Source organism: Alosa pseudoharengus, unplaced genomic scaffold (assembly GCF_046254945.1).
Source record: "Alosa pseudoharengus isolate Yale_2024_CS ecotype anadromous, Long Island Sound unplaced genomic scaffold, YU_APseudo_1.1 YU_APseudo_1.1_scf_13, whole genome shotgun sequence".
In the NCBI taxonomy this organism is placed as follows: domain Eukaryota; kingdom Metazoa; phylum Chordata; class Actinopteri; order Clupeiformes; family Clupeidae; genus Alosa; species Alosa pseudoharengus.
Genome location: NW_027468598.1, coordinates 3,032,071 through 3,055,763, shown reverse-complemented (window position 1 = coordinate 3,055,763; position 23,693 = coordinate 3,032,071). Strand labels below are relative to the sequence as shown.

The 23,693-nt window shown below is 39.2% G+C and overlaps 1 protein-coding gene across 3 annotated transcripts in view; it reads right to left on the bottom strand.

Moving 5' to 3' along the window:
• Positions 1–23,693, bottom strand: part of brca2 (BRCA2 DNA repair associated) — a 65,808-nt gene that overhangs the window by 8,024 nt on the left and 34,091 nt on the right. For all 3 annotated transcript variants that reach the window (XR_012986490.1, XM_076281828.1, XM_076281829.1), the window contains 5 exons: positions 6,008–6,178; positions 5,608–5,932; positions 3,731–3,886; positions 3,487–3,637; positions 3,293–3,405 (listed from right to left, as the gene is read on the bottom strand). Coding sequence is in view for 2 of the 3 variants with exons in the window: in XM_076281828.1 (XP_076137943.1) it covers positions 3,293–3,405; positions 3,487–3,637; positions 3,731–3,886; positions 5,608–5,932; positions 6,008–6,178 (916 nt within the window). In the remaining variant the exon portion in view is untranslated. The remainder of the gene's footprint in view (positions 1–3,292; positions 3,406–3,486; positions 3,638–3,730; positions 3,887–5,607; positions 5,933–6,007; positions 6,179–23,693) is intronic.

Sequence of the window (23,693 nt, the reverse complement as noted above, 5' to 3'; positions counted from 1 at the left end):
GCACACCTTAATTATGATAAAAACTCCTGTTCCCAACTTTTACTAAGAGATGCCTCTAGGATGCACATATCTCAAAAATAGCACTTGTCTACGATGCTTGCAATTGAGCTCTGGTGCATCCTACTTCTATCAATGGTCTTTGAGATGCTTTTACAACTTAATTGGAGTCCACCTGTGCCTAAATGAATTCACTGGACATTATTAGGGGAGGCACACATATATAAGGTCTCACAGTTGATGGTGTAAGTCAGAGTGAAAACCAAGCTGCCAAGTCGAGAGAATTGTCTGTAGACCCGCAAGACAGGTTTGTATGAAGACACAGATATGGGGAAAGATGCAAGCTTTCCCCAACATTTCTGCAGCATTGAAAGTGCCCAAGACCACTGTAGCCTCAATCATTCGCAAATGGAAAAGTTTGGAACAACCAACAGTCGAAGACGAAGGGCCTTGGTCAGACAGGTAACCACGGACCCAATGGTCACTATGAATGAGCTCCAGAGTTCCTTTGAGAAGATGAGAGAAGCGTAGGAAAGAAGGACAACAATCAGTGCAGCTCAGTGACTGGTTTCTTCCACATGTCGTTGGGAATTGTGGCCAAATAGTTCAGTCTTTGTTTCATCAGACCAGACTTTTCATGGTCTGAGAGTCGTTCAGGTGCTTTTTGGCAAACTCCCGGCAGAAAATGACTTCCATCTGGCCATTTTACTTTCTTATCTTTTTTTTTTTTTTATAAATGTACAAAACACTCCAAACACCTGCTTTTTGTGGAGGATTGTGTGTAGATTGATGAGAAAAAAATATTGAATCCATTTTAAGATAAGTCTGAAACATAACAATGTGGAAAACTTCAAAGGGTCTGAAAACTTTCTGGTTGCACTGTATCTGTAATGTCATTACATTGGTGGTGTGTAGGTGCTATTCGCCTTATTAACCCGCGGCCAAAACGAGGCTACAGGGTACACTTGCCATTGCTCTGTTTGCAAACTGCCAAAAAACACTCACTGAAAAAGAAGAACAGGCAAGAAGAACCCTTCTTTTTCGGTGAGCTATTTTTTTTTGGCAGTTTGCAAACGGAGTGCATTACTGCCATATTCTGGACCGAGGTGTAATGGCAATTGTACCCTGTAGCCTCATTCTGGCCGCGGGGTGAATAAGGTGAATTCAGCGACAAGACCGTAAATAAAGAAGGGGTAAGCGCCAGTGTTGTGCGAAAGTTCATGAACTCGTTCATATTTTGGGCGAACGTGAACTGAACATACTGTATTACTGCCTGATGAACGTTACTGTGAACACGTTCATTCTGGTGTCTGTGAACGGCACGCTCTCTCAGTTTAACTTTCTTCAATAGGGTGCCAGATTTCTATGGAGCCTTCCAGGCGAAAACCCGGCACACCGTAAAAACACCGCAAACCGTAAACACTGTAAACAGGCCTTAATAGGTAGCGGAAAAAACACCCGATCTGGTAAGGCCAGCCACCAGTGTCGCACCACCGCATGAGTCATCAAAACAAAAGCATCATGTAGGCCAGCATTTCTCTATGGGCCGCAGTCCACAACGTGGACACTGCTGGTCTGCGGAGTGAAATTATTCCCGGGGCTTCATCTGATAATTTGCTGCGCAATTGATCAAGGAGCGGCGGACCGACAGAAAAAGAAAACAAATGTTTCTGCAATCAGTAGGAAATACTTGCTAATTTGGTGTCATCAAACATAGAGGCGAGCGTCTGTTGTGTCGACCAGTCATGAAAACTGGGTCTAATTCCAGACTCTTTTCTTCAGTGGTTCCATGTTGGTGGAATGAATTGCCCAGTGCTCTCCGTTCCTGTGGTAATTTTGGGTCGTTTAAGAGGGGTCTAAAGACATTCCTATTCAACATATACTTAGTTGTTTAAGCGCTTATGTGTTATAGTTTGTATAATGTTGTTTTATTTCAATTGGGCTGTTAATTAATTTGACATTATTGTTTATTATTGATATTCTCCTTAATGTAGTCTTAGCATGTCATTGTTTTTATATTATTGATTGAATGGAAATTATTGTTTTATTATTGCCTTTCCCCTTTTTTTCCATTGCTTTTTATTAGGCTATTGATTGAATTGATATTGTTGTGTATTATAACTATTCTCCTTATTATATTTGACCTACATTCTAATCTGTTCCCTGTTCAATTTTAAATATTATTATGTTGTTTTTATTGTGTAATGTGTCGCTTTGGACAAAGGCGTCTGCTAAATCCATAACCATAACCATAACCATAGAGGCATACAATTAAGCTCCGCTTCAACCTATTGGAAGGCTATTTAATTATGAAATGACATTTAATAGAATGTGGATTTATGCAACTTCCTTAAAAACAGAGCACAGACTATATAAAACACAGTCTAGCATTAAGTATTAAAGTCAAATTTGAATATAACGTGGCCAAAAGCTATTAATTAGTCTAAATTACTAAGATCTCCAGATCAGTGATTTAGGCCTATCTGATCCATTTACAATTCACAAAAGCTGGTATTGGGTTTCCTGAATCCTTACATTCAGGCATTCAAATGAAATGTAATTATATAGTATATTCTTTCTGCCTCCCAGTGTATGATGCTTGTCAAGGGAAACATCCCAAAACAATGGTACCCATATAATTGCTGACATTGTTTTGAGAAGTATTTCTCATGCAAGCATCATGCAACCATGCAAAAACAATGAAACTAAAGTAATTAAATGTCTCAGGTCAAAGAAGTTTGAGAAAGGCAGAATTGTAGGCGACAAAGCAGCAAGGAGGCGTCGTATGATCATTTAAATGAGTTTCATGAGAAGGTCGGTGAGGTTGGGGGAAATCTTATATTTCTGTGCAAACTTTGCCCGCCGGCTTTGAAAAAGAAAATCCGCACTTCAGTCACATCCACAACAAACCTGAAACGGCACATTGAACTGAAGCATGATGTATCACTGTCATACTCTAGACCAGTGGTTCTCAACCTATTTGGGGCTAAGGCAAATCAAACATTAAAACAAAGTTCAGTCTATCACACACATTATTATAGACTATAACAGCCAGATGTTCATTCTCATATGCCACATTTCTTCACTACTCAGGTTGATCACTAGAAAATTCCGGATTCCCATTCCTATTCTAGAATGGCTCAAATCCCTCTGGTCACCGTGCTCTTGTCATTCTCAAGAACAACTGATGCTGTACTGGCTCCTGTACGGCATACTAATAATTTGTGGCCTAAAACCATGTGTTCTAGTTTCACTGTCCAACCCCTGTATGTCCGCCGGTCTGTCTGTGACTGACCTGTAGGTACGTTGGGTCAGACTCCATGGCCTCATGAAGTTCCTCCCCATCTTGTAAAGTTTCCATCTCTCGACGACTAAGTGTCTGTTTCTGTACCCTCCTATTTTTCCTTTCTGCGAGACAAAAGAAAAAGGTTCAGTCAAGCTATGCTGAGAATATATAAGATGATTGACATATTTAGGTATGCAAAATACTTTGCTCCTCCTCCTTCTCCAGCTGAGTCTGAATGCGGCTGAAGAGTGACTCCATGGCCTTCTGCTTCTGTTCCTCATGACTCCTGGCTTCCCTTTCCTCAGCACGCTCACTGCGGAAGATGAACACCCCTCCAGCTGTTTTCTCCATCCACTGTTGGGGCGGAAGTCTCACACATCAAATACCAACAGTCTCACACACTGAATTCCTTTAGGGTGCCATGTGTCATGAGGTGACTCGTCCTACCTGCATGGGGTAGCTCCTGAGCACCAGTAAATTCACACAGCCCACCACACCTCCATTACTGAACAAGGTGTCTAGCTGGAGCTGGAAAGGGCGTGGGTCACAGTGGTATCCCAGCCTGGTATCCCACCGTGCTGGTCTGGTGCTGTTAGCTGAAATCTACAGTCACCCAGGAGCAAGAGTCAACAGTCAGTAAATGAGGGAGAGGGAGCTAATGTTTTAGCTAACTTAGGCGGATAGGCATAAGGCTGTTAGCAAGAATCAAGTTCACTCCATGCAAAACTCAGTGACCGAGACCATGTTATCTATCTATTTTGTCCAACCTCTGTAAATCATCCCTGAATCGTATTGGGTCTAGGGCTGTTAATGAATAATCGATGATCTATTATTTGTCATTAAAGGAACATGCCAACATTTTGGAAAATGAGCTTATTCACCATCTCCCCTAGCCTAGAATCTAGACGCACCCTAATGTAATTTGCAGCCAGGGTTGTCTAGCAACTCTCCGTTGGCTTGCGAGCTGGAAAAATGAAACTTCTATCAGGCCAATTACATTGTGTATAGAGTCGGCAAAACTCATGAGTCCCATGCTTTTTCCCACCAGCAGAGCTAGTTAGCTAGTTGATCAAACTTTTGCCAACATATAAATGAGAAAATGTTGGTGTTTTTATCTCACTATTTGGGTGCTATAGGCTAGTTGGAACTGCCCACCTCAATAAACTATGCTAAGCTATGCTAACGGTGGGTGCTTCAGGCATGCACAGACAAGAAGTGTATGCATCGTCTTATCTAACTATGGGGGGAGACTGTGAATAAGCCAATTTCCCAAAATGTTGGAGAGTTCCTTTAAGAAATTAGTCGACTGATTTTGAAAGTAAATGAATATCCGTGAAGGTCTCGCGCATTTTTGAAACAGCACAAATTTTGTGTGCAGAAGTGGAGAGTTACCTTGAAGATAGCCTGTCTCCCCTGGATACAAATTCCACAGATTGGTGGAAAATCAACATAACAAAATTCCCGATGTTTGCTAAATTGGCACGGCGCTATCTATAAGTGTAGGCTATATGTGTAGGCCTACCCACAAACTGCGTCCCATCTGAGCTAGTATTTTCAGCAGCCAGATTGCCAGTAAACAGATTGCCACACGCCTCACCCCAGAACATGTAGATATGTTATTTTTTCTGAGTGAGAACATATAGACTAATGACAGGTGTCCAGCTCCAGCCCTTTTTTTTTTAGCCTTCATGTGTCATGTCATGTTGCATAGCCAACCACTTGCTAATAAAGAAATTGCCATGATTATCCAATAGTTTAAAAATTTGAATGAGACATGGCATTAGTTTTTACATTTTTCCCAACGTTTGTTTTCATTTAGATGTCCAGCCTAAAGTACCCTATATTCAAAAGTACCTTATATTGATATTATTGATATTATTTTTGCTTTGGTTTCCTACAAGTGTCCTGCCTATTTCTTTTTCAAGCCTTTATGTTGCCGCAGCGATCATATATACATTTAAAAGTTGAATGTAAAATGGCCTTTTTCAATAGTCATTTATTGAGGAAGGTATCAGGTCAGCTGTGTGTGTGTTATCGTAATGCGGGTTGTGATGGGGGCAGACGGGTGACGTCCGAGTTTAGTGAATAATTGATTATAGTTCATTAACATTAGTAAAAGTCTATTGAGAAAATTCCTGTAAATTTGCAACCAAGGCAGCGATGCACATCTCTCGCAAAACTCTGAACAGTAAAACATGTGAGGAACCTCTCAGTCTTACCCCTTGCATTTCTCAGACACCCATTTCACAATTTGTCGTGGAGAACTATGATCATGTGACTGTGACGGATGTGGCCAATCCGATCTGTTAATGATGCTCTCTCACCTTCAACATCAAAGATTTAGGAGCCTCCAGAGGAGGGCAGGCATCCTGAGAGCCCACCAGCTCAGCTCCATGAGTCACCAGCTTGTCTCCCACACTCAAGCGCCCTCTCTGCAGCAAAGTAGCAAGGGGAGGGTCTAGTGCAGCCCTGATCATGTACCAGCCATCAGTTAGCCAGATGGTGGATATTGGTCCTTCAGTTTTGCCGGTTGTTCCAGAGGTCTCCACATCACATACACACAAGACCAATGTCTTGGCTGGGGAGTCATCTCTCTCCATGATCTTCCTCAGGGCTGATCTCTGGCTCCTGTCAACCTCCACATCATACCTGATTAACCAAGTACAGTCAGCAGACCATATCTGAGCCAGGTTCTCTATGTGTAGAAACAGGAGGGAGCTGTACCTGTACTTTAGTTGCAGTAGCACCTGCTCTGGGGTAAGGCAAAGGCCTCCCAGCTCCTGGGGAAAGGCCCTCTCCATGGAAGCCCTCTTCCACACTATCCAGCGGTAGTGGTTATACACCCATTCCTCGCTGATCAGCTGCGGGTCCACACCAGGAGTATCACACAGTGCTCTGGTTAGGAAGGAATTTCACAAAAATAACATACCTGCGCACATTCTGCCACTGGCTTAAGCACCTTTTCAGCTAAGCGCTACCGAGGGCTGTATTAAGAATGTTACAAATTAACATTGCAGTATCAAATTTGGTGCTTAACCCTCTATTGCATGCTATATGAAATAATGGATTAAAAAAATATTTGCCCACACTTATTTACAAAATGAAGCACAATAAGCAATTAAAAAATATTTTGAAAAAATATTTTTGGAACAGATACATTTCAGTATATACATTTCAGTATGTTACTTTGGAGCAACAACATGCAACAGCGGTAATAAATAGTATGAAAGTATTCATTATCTATTTATTTTGACTTAGTTTTGTATCTGCCATGATGGTTTTTACTCTGTTCAGCATCTTTTTTTATTATACTAATACCTTTTGTATATCTGTATCCATGCTTCTTGTTTTAAGCACCGTTGTCACTGTCATGTCACTTTCTCTATTGTTGTCCTACTGTAAGTGTTGTCTGTGTGTGTGGAAGCAGCCTACTCACTCTACTGCAAACCAAATCTACCCTCGGGTATAAATAAAGTTACCTTACCTTTATATATTAGTATATATTACTTTATTCAAACTCAAAGGGAAATAATGGTGCAACAGCATCCATTAACTAGAAATGCCTTTCCAAGGAATTGCCAGTGCATGAAAATGCAAAATGTAAGATGTTGAATAGCATATGTAGTTAAAACAGACAATGCAAAGATAGTTACTATGGTGTAAGTAGGGTAATTGAGATGGGCGCATTTCTGCTGAATAGGATGCCCGATGAGTGCCCAAAAAGCGTTGCAATATGGCCGCCGAGTGGAGGGACTTGCCTAAAAGGACTTTGTTGCAGCGCAGTTGGTGCGAAACACATTTGCAAATCCGTGTTTCATAATCTGAGAACATGCACAACATTCGTGCATTTGTAAACCCAAATGTGAACTAATGCATCCGAAGTTGTGCATCTGTGAAAAAATTTCTCATTAATAAAATTCTACAGATCGCTTTGATTTTCTTGCACGACTACAAGTCAATTGATACAAGTGCTCGAATCTGCTTCTACAAGTGATGATACTTTTGCTCCTGGCTAGGTGACATTATAATAGGAGCAAAAAGATTTGTATGTGTGCACGTCGAGCGAATCGATCGAGAAAACAAGGCGGCCGGATCTGGATCCTGGATCGCGCTCAGACTACCATTGCCTGCTCATAAAGTAAGTAACCTCAGCATGTTTCCTTATCAATGAAGGACACACGATTTATAGTTTGTAGTGTGCACATGCAAAATCTGCAGTTAAATGTGCTCGCCACTTTTGCACCCAATATACCTTCATAGTTGCAAGGTTAACTGAGATGGTTGCAAGGTTAACTGAGATGGTTGCTAGGGTGTTGCTTGGGTAGATATGGTGGTTGCTTTGGTAAATAAGTGGTTGCTAGAGTAATCATGTTGGTTGACAATATCAAAGTGGTTGCTAGGTTGTTACTGGGGTACTTGAGATGGTTGCTAGAGAATTGCTAGGGTAGATATGGTGGTTGCAATAATAAAGTGGTTACTATAATGATGGTTGCTAGGGTAATCATGTTGGTTACTATGGTGGTTGCTAGGTTGACATAGTGGTGGTAGTTGGTAGATTGTTGCTAGGTTAATTGAGATGGTTGCTAAGGTAGATATGGTGGTTGCTATGCAAAATAAGTAGTTGCTATGCAGGATGATTGGGTAATCATGGTGGTTGCTATGTTGACATAATGTGATAGTTATTAGGTTGTTGCTAGGGTAATTGAGATCATGCTAAGGTGTTGCTAGGGTAGATATGGTGGTTGATATGCTAAATAAGTGGTTGCTAGGGTCATGTTGGTTGCTATGGCGGTTGCTAGGTTGATATGACCGGAGTAATCGTGTAAATCGTTTGTTTTTATGTAATGTTCGTAATTGGGGGCCAAGCAGCGAAGCTGCGAGGCAACCCATAGTGATTCTACCTTTTCTTATTATTATTATTACACACTCTTTCTGCTGCCATTGAAGTCTATGGCAGCCCATAGAACCGTACAGTAAAAAGTTGTGAAATTTGGCACATTGATTCGGGACAGTATAAAAATTAATTTGAGCAAGTTTTATGCCTGAACCACAGACAGTCTAGCGCCGCCAATGGGTCAAAGTTGACATTGCATCCATGCAATTAACTTTTGAACCATATGCCCGATTTCGAATATCGCAATATCTTTGGAAGTCTTGGATGAGGCCGCAACTCAACGCACCCCATGACATCAATTTCCGCCATGTTGGATCTTCCGCCATATTGTATTTAATCAAAAACACTTAAAAGGCATCAAAGGTCACAAAGTTTCTCCGATTTTCACGAAACTTGACGCAGACGATCTTCAGACCATGACTCATAAATGCATTGCTTTTAGGAGCCATATTCAAAACCCGTCGCCCGTCACGACCAATCAAGTTTGGCCGTGAAGCCGCCAAACAGGAAGTGAAGTGATATTTCAGCAAGGCTTTCGCGTATCAAAACCAAACTAGGTATATGGGCTCAGGACCCAATCAGGAGGACGCTCAAGAAATGTGGTAAATTTTGACCACTATGTGGCGCTATAATCATAGGAAGTGGGCTCATATTTCAGCAATGCTTTCACGTATCGAAACCAAACTTGGCTCATTGACTCGGGACCACATCCTGAGGACGTACAATAATTTTAGCGACGTTTGACCACTAGGGGTGCTATAATTTGCAACACTTTCTCGTATCGACACCAAACTTGGTACCGGGACTCGGGACTACATCTTGAATAAGGACAATAAATTTAGTGACCTTTGACCACTAGGGGCGCTATAACTAGCAAAACTTTCTCGTATCGACACCAAACTTGGTACATGGACTCGGGAACACATCCTGAAGACGCACAATATATTTAGTGAGCTTTGACCATTAGGGGTGCTATAATTATCAACACTTTCTTGTATCGACACCAAACTTGACATGTGGACTCGTGACTACATCCTAATGGGGTGCGTTGAGTTCGGCCTCATCCAAGTCTTCCAAAGATGTCACGATATTCAAAATCGGGCATACAGTTCAAAAGTTAATTGCATGGATGCAATGTCAACTTTGACCCATTGGTGGCGCTAGACTGTCTGTGGTTCAGGCATAAAACTTGCTCAAATTAATTTTTATACTGTCCCGAATCAATGTGTCAAATTTCACAACTTTTTACTGTACGGTTCTATGGGCTGCCATAGACTCCAATGACAGCGGAAAGATGTGTAATAATAAATATAGCTGCAAGCAGCAATGAGGGGGCCAAGCAGTTGAGCAGGAGTTGTCATGGCAACCCAATGTTGCTACATTATACACACACCCAATTAACCCCCCGTCCCACACGCACACATATACACAGATAAACTTCCTTGCCCACACACCCCAATAGCTCCCCACACATACGCACACCTAAAACATCACCAAAAATATTATGATGGGAGAGTATTATTACAAATGTTACAAGTATGCAAATGCATATGTTTACGGGCATTTAGGTTTTACTGTGTTGTTTTGTTGTAAAGACATGCAAGGCATTCTGGGCCATGTAATGAACAGTGGTCGACAGTGGACGTTCCATACATATTAATATGAATAGGTGTTTCTGTAAACCTAGGGACAATAAACAGCTATCTCTGTTACAAAAACGAGCTGGTAATCGCTCATTGAAGAGGGAACTATGATAAAAAGATTGTTTTCCTCAAAGCATGGAGTTCACGACAGAACGAGCAAGAAAATGTCACGTTAATGTTAATTACATCTGAACGCTAGGTGGCAACCTTGTATTACATTTCACATCTACATAGGGTGAGATCATTAGAATTATGTGAGCATCACAAGTAAGGAAGGTGCAAATATTATGTAATTTATAATGGGAAATTATTGGAAATGTTATTTCTTGTTTATTCTAATTGCAAACCACACACATCCATTCGTAATCACGTACACATTTAATACTGAAACACTCTCATTTCGTTTATTTGATGTTGCCTAGCAACTGCAGCCAGAGAACGTCTAAGCCTAGCCTAGTTCATTTTCAGAAGGGATGAGTTTGTGGCCAAACAAGTGCCCAAAATATCGGTTTCCATGTGTATGTGCTGGATGGCGTGCGTCCTTTATGAAAGTACGTTTTTTTTTAGAGTTACAGACATAATGAGTCATGTTGTAGTGGTCAACATAAATGTGCCCCTTTTGTTATTAGAATGTTAAGCGGAGATTTAGCTTGTTAAGCAGAGATTTAGTAGCATTAGTTTCTTGTGTGGCTAGCTATGTAACTTAATTCATGGGTTTCATCAGGTCCCTTTCCACAGGTGTATAAAATCAAGCACCTTGATTATCAATGCAGACTGCATGGTGCTTGATTAATACACCTGTGGAAAGGGACCTGATGAAACCCATCAATAGGGAGGAGATGTAGGCTATGTTGCTACAGTGTTTCCCATACATTGACTTATTTGTGGCGGCCCACCACAATATCAACATTGACCACCACACAATGATTTTCCTGGTTGTACTAAAATGTGCTTAAATCTGGTTAGAATCATAACCGCACTGCACTAATTTGTTAAAAACTGTTACATTCGAGTTTATTCTGCACACCTACCACCACAAATAGAATTCAATTCTGTGGGAAACACTGTGCTATGTATGGGAATTATGTTGCTTAGCGTAATGCCATGGTCATTTGATATGAGAGGCTTGCACTTCGTCACTAGTAACTTTAGGACTCCTATTTTTTTTTTTTACTAAGAGTAATTCACAAAGCATTAGCCCTAAAAGTAGCATCTACGTCGGTGACAAGCTTAAAAGAAGTCGCGAGGACTCCTAACTCACTATTCCTATTCAGACCTATTCAGAAACAGTTTTTTTTGTGTCATTTCATGTTAGGCTAAGTGACAAATGGTCAGAAAGAGCTTTAGTTTTTTAGATACCCCTACCGGAGGTAGAACTAAACCCAACAATGTTTTTCCTCATCTCTAAGGTCTCCCATATATGAAATGGATTCTTAGCTAAAAATATTTTACTGCTAAGATTGTTAAATTAACAGATATTGTTATACACCCCAAAACCAAAAAAGAACTAAAAATATAGCCTGTCCGTATTGGAGTTAAGGCATATAAATTAGTGCAGATCAATCACACAAGCTCTGAGAGCTTTGAAACTTGGCATGTTTATAGTCAGGAAGTTGCTCTACCTACTAGAAGACTGGATGTGAATATCTTGATGTATGGAATGAATAGAGACATGTAAACATACACCTAAAATAAGCGGACATGCAAAAAATGAATATCTATGCAGAATGTTTTCATTTACTTTGTAGATGCTTTACCAGGGATTATCATAGCAACACATATGGCTTATGGGAAAGATGGGGTTGTACTGAATCCAACAATACCAAATATGTAAATATAGTATGACGAATCAGGGTGTTCTGTCACTCAATGTATGAGGTGTCCAAAATGAAAGAAAACAGAACACTGGCAAAATACAGTCTCCAAGTCCAAATCACATTATCAGTGGTGAGGAGAATGTTGACATTCATTGTTACTGCAAAGTAAGTTACATAAGGTAAGTGCTGCTTTATATTTACATTTAATAATGATACATTTCATATGTCCCAGTATTAAACAATTCATATGAAACACAGATCCAATTGAATCAGGTTAACATTGGAATGGAACACCTTTATTAAAATATTTATATTCACTTGAATTTTGTTTTGGTCAAGTCATTACTGAATAATGGAAAATAATATTGTTAGCTTTTGTCTGTCCAGACCAGCAGTGGACAGTAGAGCATACACTGCTTACTTCACCCCTAAGTAGCTAAACAGTTAGTTGTAGAAATTACTTTCCCTAGCTAAGAAAGTACTTAGGGCCAATCTAAATTCTCTGTTTTACCCCTTCCCCTATCCCTTCATCTTACCCCTAGCCCTTGTCCCTCGAAACCGAGTGGCAAGACATAGGGGTGAAGAATATTCCCCTTGGAAATGAGATACCACTAGCCAACCATAAGGGAGAGCTAAATGATTGAAACACTTGAATTAACGTAATTTACAGAGATCGTACCACACTGAAAGCTAATATTTTGTCACTAGCAACCTGTCTTCTGTCAAATAGGCTATCATTGCATTTTCAGCTCGGAATAAAACCGTTCAGGAATTATTTCAACAACAGCAGAACGTGTTCGTTCGCAGCCTACCTTCTGGTCCGGGTGAATGAAACAGGGATGGGGGACAAAATAAACATGCAGTTTGCTATGTAAACATCCCACAACTCCTTCGATATTTAACAATAATATCCAAATGGTCGTTACTTGACATCAGAAGCAATCGCTACCTGTAATAGCCTATGCGAGGAGTCGGCAGCAGTAGGCCTATGCAGCATTCATATCAGACGAGCGGTAAAAAAGTTCAGCGAATTTAGCTGCTGTTGGACTTTTCTGACATGGTATGCTGCCAATTCGCGGGGTAGACATGGAAATATGTAAAATACGAGACATTCGCGCAAATAATGATGTGCTGTTAACGTTCACAAAACAGCGATTTTTGAAAACTTCCTCGTGAAGAACAGGACCTTCAATATATGGTCACAAGATTGAATGCAACATAAATCAATTACCATTTTAATTTTATAATCCTTATTAATGCCAACACTTCATGACAATGAATCTCTCGTGTGCTTATTTTTCAGGTGTGAGCGTTGTATGTTGGGTATTTCTCTTACCCCTCGGTTTCAAGTAAGCTCCCGATCTTACTTGGTTTTAAGGGGTATCTAGCCCTTATCCCTACTAGGGATGTAACGATTACCGGTATAATGATAAACCGTGATAAAAATGTTGACGATAACAATTACCGTTTTCTTTTGAAATATCATAATTATCACGGTTGATTATCACGGTGTTGAAACCGTGTGTTTAATCCTTCCCAGCTTCATCCGAGCCTGCTTTTGACATACAGTAGGCCTGGTACAATGAAGCAAAATTGGTACCCTACTGATTCTGTTGTGTAGCCTAATTGATGGTTTTAACTGCGAATTGGATTAGGCTACACCTGATTTTAAAAGGCGGAACATTTTCACCGCAAAACTTGCACTCTAACATTTGCACTCTGCGTCTTTTTATGTTCGCGTGCACATTAAATCCATTCCACTCACGTTATCAGAAGAACACAGTAGCCTAAAGTTTTATTTCGAACACTTACTTTGGTCTCACTCAGGGTAGGAATTTCACGGCGGCCACGTTTTTGCCCCTTGTGTTGGCCGTGATGTCCCTTTGAAAATCAGAGGTTTACAGGCCACGGTGCCCTTGGTGCCCTTCTTTCAATATTCTGCTTTGCATCCTACTAATAGCGAATTTTATTTAGCCTATGGCCTGTCAAAATAATCTTAGCATTCACAGCGCAAATTAATTTATTTTACGCAGTGGAGAAAGTGACAGCGCAAGAAAGAAAGTGCGTCTAAATTCACCTATTCTTCTCAGTTGAACTACTCGCGAAGTAGCCTACTCATCACACAGACATCACATGAAAGAGCTTTTTCTCAGCTTTTAAACGATGTTAGCCGCGAATTGCTGTGGTGAACGGTTCGCGAGAAACGTAAATAATATAATTAAATTTAATCATAAATTCTACTGAAGGTTTTCGTCCATCTCCCTACCCATTCCTCTCGGTGCAATACTTCACGAACCTTTCGTTTAACACATGACAAACCATATATCAGAATAAACAGCAGACCTTACCGAACATAAAGGTGTAAAGCAGTCCCCTGTACAGTTAGCCGTTCCAGAGTAATCCACTTTTGAATTTGCAGTACATTTCGACATGCATGGATGTCTCCAAATTTGGGCTTTAAGTTTTACAATGTGTTTAAATTGTTCCACATGATTTCATAATGGGCCAAATACAAAATAAATGTTACGAATATCGCCTATATATCGGTAAATCAGAGGACAGCTGACTAAGAGTTTGTGAAAGTAGATCACAAAATGCTAAGCATGCATCTAGGCTATTTGAGTTTCTTAAAGCTGAACTGTGCTTAAATTGTTCAATACATGATTTCATAACAGGCCAAATATAAAATAAATGTTAAATATAGCCTAGATATCTGTAAATATTAGATGTTCAGATGATTTGCAGTTCTATATAAAACTATTTCAGCTTGTGTAGGCCTATCAGTGCTTTCTGAACATATTGAACACACTTTTAAAAATACCGTGATAATACCGAAAACCGTGATAATTTTGGTCACTATAACCGTGAGGTTAAATTTTCATACCGTTACATCCCTAATCCCTACCCCTCGATCGAAATAAGAATTGAGATAGCCCTTCGTCTCACGTGCACGCGCAAAATGAAGGGGAAGAGGTAAAATAGAGAATTGAGATTGGCTCTTAGCCCTCTGACCAATGTTTCATGTGTAATTCAACTTGATTTGCATTTCGATGAAAATTCTGAAATGTATATAATTTTTCTTTTGAATTATGGAGAATGTCTTACAGGCATTGGATCCAAAGCTTTGTATCATTTGTGGGAAACATTTTGAAAAGGGCAAGAAAAAAGATCCCCATGTCCAAAACCCCACAGTAGAAGGCCTCCAACGCATACTTACCCTTGCTCAGCAGAGAGAGAGATTGTGATGTCCATAAAACTCTGGCTCCATATACAGATGATATTTCCTCCAAAATCAAAGTTGCATATCATGTAGAGTGAACTACTGCAGTAAGACAAAAATCAGTGAGCAGCAGCAAGTTGCAAATGTTGAGAGTGAGAGCACATCTGCACCAATAAGGCCGAGTATCAAATACTGAGAGTTTCAAATACTGAGAGATTGTTTCATTTGTGGGAAGGCTAGATCAGAACCTCTGACAGCCATTTCGACTGGTACAGGGGCAATGTAAATTATAGGCCAAGTATACTTGCGTATACAAGGAATTTGGTCTCTGCATTTATCCCATCCGTGAATTAGTGAACACACAGTGAACACAATTAGGTGAAGCACACACTAACCCGGAGCAGTGAGCTGCCTTATTACAGTGGCGCTCGGGGAGCAGTGAGGGGTTAGGTGCCTTGCTCAAGGGCACCATGGATGTGGGCATGGGAGAGCAGTGCTCAACCACTTCCCCCGCCTTTTTTTCCTTCTGGGTCGGGGATCGAAACGGTAACTCTTCGGTTACAAGCCCAAACCCCTAACCAGTAGGCCACGGCTGTCCCCAGTACCAGAGACAAGGTCCTTCGAGCAGCTTCTGAAAGGCTTGATGAAGATGTACATTCAAATTCTTTCATGCACAGATCTCTTTGCATATGATGCCAAATACCATAAAATGTGCCTTGCACACTACATCTCTAAACGAAATATAACAGCAGCCATAGAAAAGAATCAAAAAAGCAGACCAATGTCTATAACAAAGCGTTTATTAAGCTCACTGAAGAAAGAAAAAAAAAAAAAAAAAAAAAGCTCACTGAAGACATTGATAAAACAGTATTGTCCAAAGATATAAAAGTGAGATCTCAATTCTTTGACTGATAGCTATGACAACATACTAATGACCATTGCTGAGCAAGAAGGTGTGTCTATAGTTCAACACAAGAAATATAGATCCTGGAAACTAAAGGAAAAGCTGATACTGCATTACAAAGACAGGCTTGCATTTGTTCCACGTCCAAGACAGTCAGATCTGATCTGCTCAGATAGTATGACCATATTGTGCAGGGAAGCTGCTAAACTCACAGAAATAACAGTAGACTGAGACTACGCTTCCACAGACAAGTCAGAGTCTTTCCGAAATCCAAATATTACACAGGGCTGCAGACATATTGAGGAAAAGCATGGATCAGGTAGAGCATGACAGTGAGTAATATGTCAGCAGTGACTGTCTATTATGTTTCCAATGCAGCAAGTATGTACCCAACATCCTGTATGACTTTGTGAACTGGTGTGTTGATTAACATGCCCACAGAAATGACCAAACATGTGGTGATGACCCAGCTTCAAAGGAGAATCTGTGTGTTAATTTGTCATGAACTCACTGAACAGAGCTGTCACATCCATACGCCAATCACACTGGGACTTCCCATTTTGATACATCATGAGTTTGGTAGTAAGACAGTCATCAATGAGCTCAGTGCAATGGGACACTGTTTCCTATACAGAAGTTAGGCACTTCTCACATCTGTTGCAGCAGACCAGATATCAAGGACAGAGAGTGGTGTCTACATCCCAACTGGCCCCACTGGAGTTGCTGAACATGGAATTTGTGATGCAGCCATCAGCAACTTTGACCAAAATGAAGACACCCTGGATGTGAAGCGTAAAAGAATGGACAAAATGTACCTGTAAAGTTTATCTCCATCCATTCATATCAATCGTGTTTAAGGTGGTGAGGGACCTCTGAACCTGAGGGAACCTGTGCTAGGCATTTATCTGGTGTGGAGACTTGGCCTCTTCGGAACACAACAGACGTCAAAGCATGAGTTGTACACTTCCCATCCAAGGTGTCTTCATTTTGGTAAAAGTTGTCGATGGCTGCATCAACAATTCCATGTTCAGCAACTCCAGTGGGGCCAGTTGGGATGTAGACACCACTGTCCTTGATCTATATTTCTTGTGTTGACACACCTTCTTGCTCAGCAATGGTATTTAGTATGTTCTCACAGCTATCAGTCAAGGAGTTGAGTCCTCACTTTCATACCTTTGGACAATACTGTTTTATCAATGTCTTCAGTGAGCTTAATAAAGGCTTTGTTATAGACATTGGTCTGCTTTTTTCATTCTTTTCTATGGCTTCTGCTATATTTCATTTAGAGATGTAGCGTGCAAGGCATTTTATGGTATTTGGTATCATGCAAAAAGATCTGGGCAGGAAAGAATTCGAAGATGTATATCTACAAGCCTTTCAGAAGCTGCCCGAAGGACCTTGTCTCTGGTACTTGCGACTGTTCCAGTTGAAATTGCTGTTAGAGGTTCTGGTTTAGAGCTGGCCTTTCCACAAATGAAACAATCTCTCCGCATTTGAAATTATGTTGCATCAGCCCTACTCAGCCTTCTTGGTGCAGATGTGCTTGCTGCTGCTCACTGATTTTTGTCTTACTGCAGTAGTTCGCTATACATGATATGAAACTTTGATTTTGGAGAAAATATCATCTGTATATGGAGCCAGAGTTTTATGGACATCACAATCTCTCTCTCTGCTGAGCAAGGGTAAGTATGCGTTGGAGGCCTTCTACTGTGGGGTTTTGGACATAAGGATCTTTTTTTCTCGCCCTTTTCAAAATGTTTCCCACACGCTTTGGATTTAATGTCTGTAAGACATTCTCAGTAGGCCTTTTCACACTGCCAAAATCGCCGCGATTTTATGTACCAGAATCGCGGAACGACTGTCCCCTTCACATAGACCGAGGCGGAACGGCGGGACAAAGTGTCTCGCCAAATTTACTACCAAGCCCCCTAGACATTTTTCCGAGTTTTTTCGTTCCGGCACCAGTGTGAATGGGTCATAAGCAACAACAAAGCAACTTCACTTGCATTTGTAGGGTACTACAAATGCAAGCTAACCAAAGTGCAGTCGGTTCTCCCACCATGGTTTTGGAAATCACACACCTGCTGCATCTGAAGGCCCACGCATAATAAGGCCTACCACTATCACTCTACACGCCCCCTATTGCACGTCACATTTTAATTTGCTAGCTGATCCTGCAAATTTTCACCTCATTTTCAGACACACGTTGCGGCAAAAAGACGTCTCCTCTTCCCGCAAATTTAGCGTAATCTCTGTGTGAAAAGGCCTTATAATTCAAGAGACTAGTGAAAAGGAAACATTTCAGAATTTTCATTGAAAGGCAAATCAAGTTGAATTACACATGCAACATTAGTCAGAGGTAGGGGTGGGCGATATATATCGTCTGCGATAATATCGTGATTGTTATTTTAACAATGTGCAAATTTACATTATCAAGTATTTAAATTACTTATGGGGAAAAAACACTCAAAATCACGCATTGAAACCCCATACATTCACTAAATCCAGGAGGTGTATGCAAGAGAAGCCCCGTTGCAGCAGAGCAAGTGTCACATGATCGCTAGTGGGTCCACGTTGTCACACGCAGGCCTAATGTTTATTTTGTGTAGCGAGATCCAGACGTAGCCTACTTGGGATTTTGTGCAGCTACTTCTGTTCACGTAGCATTAATGAGACAGTCACATTTTTTCCTACATGGTATTATATGGAGAGAAAACATTTGCCTTTGAGTATTTTAATAGTCAGTTGTAAACAAAGAACTCTTCTCATGTAACCCTTTTGTAAATGGACTGAAGTTCGCTCTAAATATCTACGTGTATCGATTATGCTAACCGTTAGCATCTCTATGGGATTTCTCATATACATTAGCCTACATAAGCTAACGCATTAGTTTCTATTCTGTAACTTGGAATGCTAGCCTACATGATTTCTCTTAAACATAACATCGAAGGAAATAACTAAATATACTCTGTTGGTCTGCTTAGTTTTACAGTGAATCCTAAGTAAAGGTTTTTGAAAGGAACTTCAGCTTCAGACTTTCTCTTGGGAAACTGTTAGGCCTAGTCATCTTCTTTAATGTAGCTGGCTAGACCATGTCATTGCCACACACACAAGTGGGCAAAATTGGAAATGTGTCATAGAGTTATAATGCATTGGTTAATTTGGTTAAAAAGTCACAGGATAGGTTATTGGTTATTATTGTATTGATGCTATTCATAAATAATGAGCTGTAAAGTAATTCAGACTTCTAACATTTTTTTTTAAAGGATATCGACTAATTATCGTTATCGTCAAAATCACAAAAAATATCGAGATTATTTTTTGTCCATATCGCCCACCCCTAGTCAGAGGGCTAAGTACTTTCTTAGCTAGGGAAAGTAGTTTCTACAACTAACTGTTTAGCTACTTAGGGGTGAAGTAAGCAGTGTAGGCTCTACTGTCCACTGCTGGTCTGGACAGACAAAAGCTACCAATATTATTTTCCATTATTCAGTAATGACTTGACCAAAACAAAATTCAAGTGAATGTATATTTTAATAAAGGTGTTCCATTCCAGTGTTAACCTGATTTAATTGGATCTGTGTTTCATATGAAATGTATCATTATTGAATGTAAATATAGATCAGCACTTGCCTTGCAGTAACAATGAATTTATCAACATTCTTCTCACCACTGATAATGTGATTTGGACTTGAGACTGTACTTTGCTAGTGTTCTGTTTTCTTTCATTTTAGACACCTCATACATTGAGTGACAGAACACCCTAACTTGTCATACTATATTTACATATTTGGTATTGTTGGATTCAGTACAACCCCACCTTTCCCATAAGCCATCATATGTGTTTCTATGATAATCCCTGGTAAAGCAGCGACAAAGTAAATAAAAACATTCTGCATAGATATTCATGTCCATGTTCATGTCATGTTGCATGTCTGCTTATTTTAGTTGTATGTTTACATGTCTCTATTCATTCCATACATCAAGATATTCCCATCTAGTCTTTTCTAGTAGGTAAAGCAACTTCCTGACTATAAACATGCCAAGTTTCAAAGCTCTCAGAGCCTGTGTGATTGATCTGCACTAGTTTATATGCCTTAACTCCCATACGGACAGGCTATATTTTAGTCGGTTAGTAGGTTTTGGGGTGTATAACAATATCTGTTAATTTAACAATCTTAGCAGTAAAATATTTTTAGCTAAGAATCCATTTCATATATGGGAGACCTTAGAGATAAGGAAAAACATTGGTGCGTTTAGTTCTACCTCCGGTAGGGGTATCTCAAAAATGTGGGGCCATTGTCACTAGCCTATGTCACGATGTTTTGAAATGCGTCTACAGGAGCTTCCAATAGCGAGGGAACAATTTTGCATTGCATAACTAAGAGATGCAGTAACACCACCAACAACAAGCAAAACTAACCTATTGTCAACGTCTACATTAAATGTAACGTTTCATTGTGAATCAAATTAAAATGTTCTCCTCTTTGCAAACGTAGGCATAGGCATATGGTGACAGATTAATTAGAGTGCATGAAAATGCACTCTATTGTTATCCGATTTATTACAGTGCATGAAAATGCACTGTACTGTTCTTCCTAGGCAACTTCTTCTTATTATTATTATTATTCCGCTTACCACTTTTTCTAGATGCAATTTCTCTTGAACAGTTTAACTTAGAAACTTCATTCAAACTTTGTAACGTAGGTCTTCAAACGGATCGGGTTGCTATATCTTTTCAACTTTGAAACTTTTATACTTTTTAAACTATTAAAGAAAAACGTTTTAAAAATCCCCATAGACTTAACATTGCCGATTATGACATCATAATACGGCCATTAAGCAATTAGAATCCTATGGCAGGTGTTCAGGCCACCTGGATCTCAACTGCCAGTCTCAGGCTTTAAGCATACAAACTGGCCCTATTAAGACTACACATCCTGTTCAACTGCTTCCTCTGCCAAAAACTGTTTCAAAATAAAAGTCCTCACTACAATATTTCACTGTTAAACAATTTAACCCTTTAAACTACTGAACTTTTTAACTGTTTAGCCATTGTAACTGTTACTTGTCATCAACTATGACTCCTACCCACTGTAGCTAGTTAGCATGGTTAGCATGCTAGCAAGTTAGCATGCTAGCATGTTAGCATGCTAGTTAGCATTTTTGGCAAAATTACTAAAAATGATTAGCTAAGTTAGGTAAGTCACATGGTTAACATAGTTAGCATGCTAGCATGTTAGCATGCTAGTTAGCATTTTTAGCAAAACTGCTAAAAATAATTAGCTAAGTCACATGGTTAACATAGTTAGCATGCTAGCAAGTTAGCATGCTAGTTAACATTTTTAACACAATTATTAAAAATGATTAGCTAAGTTAGCTAAGTCACATGGTTAGCGTAGTTAGCATGCTAACATGTTAACATGTTAGTTAGCATTTTTAGCAAAACTGCTAAAAATGATTAGCTAAGTAATATGGTTAGCATAGTTAGCATGCTAACATGTTAGCATGCTAGTTAGCATTTTTAGCAAAACTGCTAAAAATGATTAGCTAGGTTAACTAAGTAATATGGTTAGCGTAGTTAGCATGTTAGCATAGCTAACATGCTAGTTAGCATTTTTAGCAAAACTGTTAAAATGATTAGCTAGGTTAGCTAAGTAACATGGTTAGCATAGTTAGCATGCTAGTTAGCATAGTTAGCATAACTGCTAGAATTATTAGCTAAGTTAACTAAGTAACATGGTTAACATAGTTAGCATGCTAACATTGTTAGCATGTTTAGTAAAACTGCTAGAAAATGTTAGTTAAGTTAGCTAAGTAACATGGTTAGCATGCTAGCACTGCTATAAAACATTAGCTAAGTAGCATGGTTAACAGAATTAAAAATCTTAGCATAACTGCTAGCAAACATTAGAGCCGTTCAAACTTTCAGTTATCGTCAAATATCTACCTATGCACAGCCATTAAACTATTTGAATATCAACATTCATTAAACTGCTAGAAAACGTTAGCTAAGTAGCATGGTTAGCATTGCTAGCACTGCTATAAAACATTAGCTAAGTAGCATGGTTAGCATAGTTACAAATCTTAGCATAACTGCTAGCGAACATTAGAGCCATTCCAACTTTCAGTTATCGTCAAATATCTACCTATGCACAGCCATTAAACTATTTGAATATCAACATTCATTCAACTTCCAGTCTGTCAACAACTTTTAAACTATTTACCTTCAACTTTTAAACGGTCTACTTTTAAACTATCATTAAACTATCTATTAAACTAGCTGTCTATCAACAACTTTTAAACTATCTACTGTCTATCAACAACTTTTAAACTATATACATTCAACTTTTAAACAGTCTACTTTTAAACTATCAACTTTTATTAAGCTATGCAACCACCATGTCTATCCTAGCATCACCGTAGTAACCATCTCTTTATTATCTGTTTTAACTATACATGATATTTTACATCACAACTTTAGCATTTTCATGCACTGGTAATTCCTTGGAATTGCATTTCTAGTTCTTATTCTTAAACGCTTTTTGTGCGTTTAATACAGCTTCAACCGTTTAACTTAGAAACTTCATTCAAACTGCGTTGCGTAGGTCTTACTTATGTGACTTCAGCTATGTATTTTGTAACTTTTATACTTTTTAAACTATTAATTAAAAACTACTAAAATTTCCCCATTGACTTAACATTAGATTATGACATCACAATAGAGCAATTAGAATCCTATGCCAGGTGTTCAGGCCACCTGGATCACCATATATGGCTCTGGCCAGGCCACCTGGATCAACTGAGTTTCTCAGGCTTTATGACATCATAGCAATTAGAATATTGTGCCAGGTGGCCAGGCCACTTAGATCAACTGTCAGTTTCTCAAGCTTTAAGCATACAGGCTCATTCTATGCTATAAGCCTGAGAAACTGTTCAGTCATTCCAACTATATTAAACCTCATCTATCTAGCAAATAGTTTAACCTTTTAAACTATCCACCTATTTAACTGTTCAGTCATTCCAACTATATTAAACCTCATCTACCTAGCAAATAGTTTAACCTTTTAAGCTATCCACCTATTTAACTGTTCAGTCATTCCAACTATATTAAAACTCATCTACCTAGTTCAGTCATTCCAACTATATTAAACATCATCTACCTAGCAAATAATTTAACCTTTTAAACCATCCACCTATTTAACTGTTCAGTCATTCCAACTATATTAAACCTCATCTACCTAGTTCAGTCATTCCAACTATATTAAACATCATCTACCTAGCAAATAATTTAACCTTTTAAACCATCCACCTATTTAACTGTTCAGTCATTCCAACTATATTAAACCTCGTCTACCTAGTTCAGTCATTCCAACTATATTAAAACTCATCTACCTAGCAAATAATTTAACCATTTAAACTATCCACCTATTTAACTGTTCAGTCATTCAAACTATATTAAACCTCATCTACCTAGCAAATAATTTAACCTTTTAAACTATCCACCTATTTAACTGTTCAGTCATTCCAACTATATTAAACCTCATCTACCTAGTTCAGTCATTCCAACTACATTAAACCTCATCTACCTAGTAAATAATTTAACCTTTTAATCCATCCACCTATTTAACTGTTCAGTCATTCCAACTATATTAAACCTCATCTATCTAGCAAATAATTTAACCTTTTAAAACCTCATCTACCTCATAACTGCTAAAATGATTAGCTAAGTTAGCTAAGTCACATGGTTAGCATAGTTAGCATGTTAGCATTGTTAACATTTTTTCCAAAACTGCTAGAAAACATGAGCTAAGTTAACTAAGTAACTTGGTCAAAATAATTAGCTTTGTTAGCATAACTGCTAGCAAACATTAGAGCCATTCCAACTGTCAGTTATCGTCAACTATCTACCTATATAGAGCCCTTAAACTA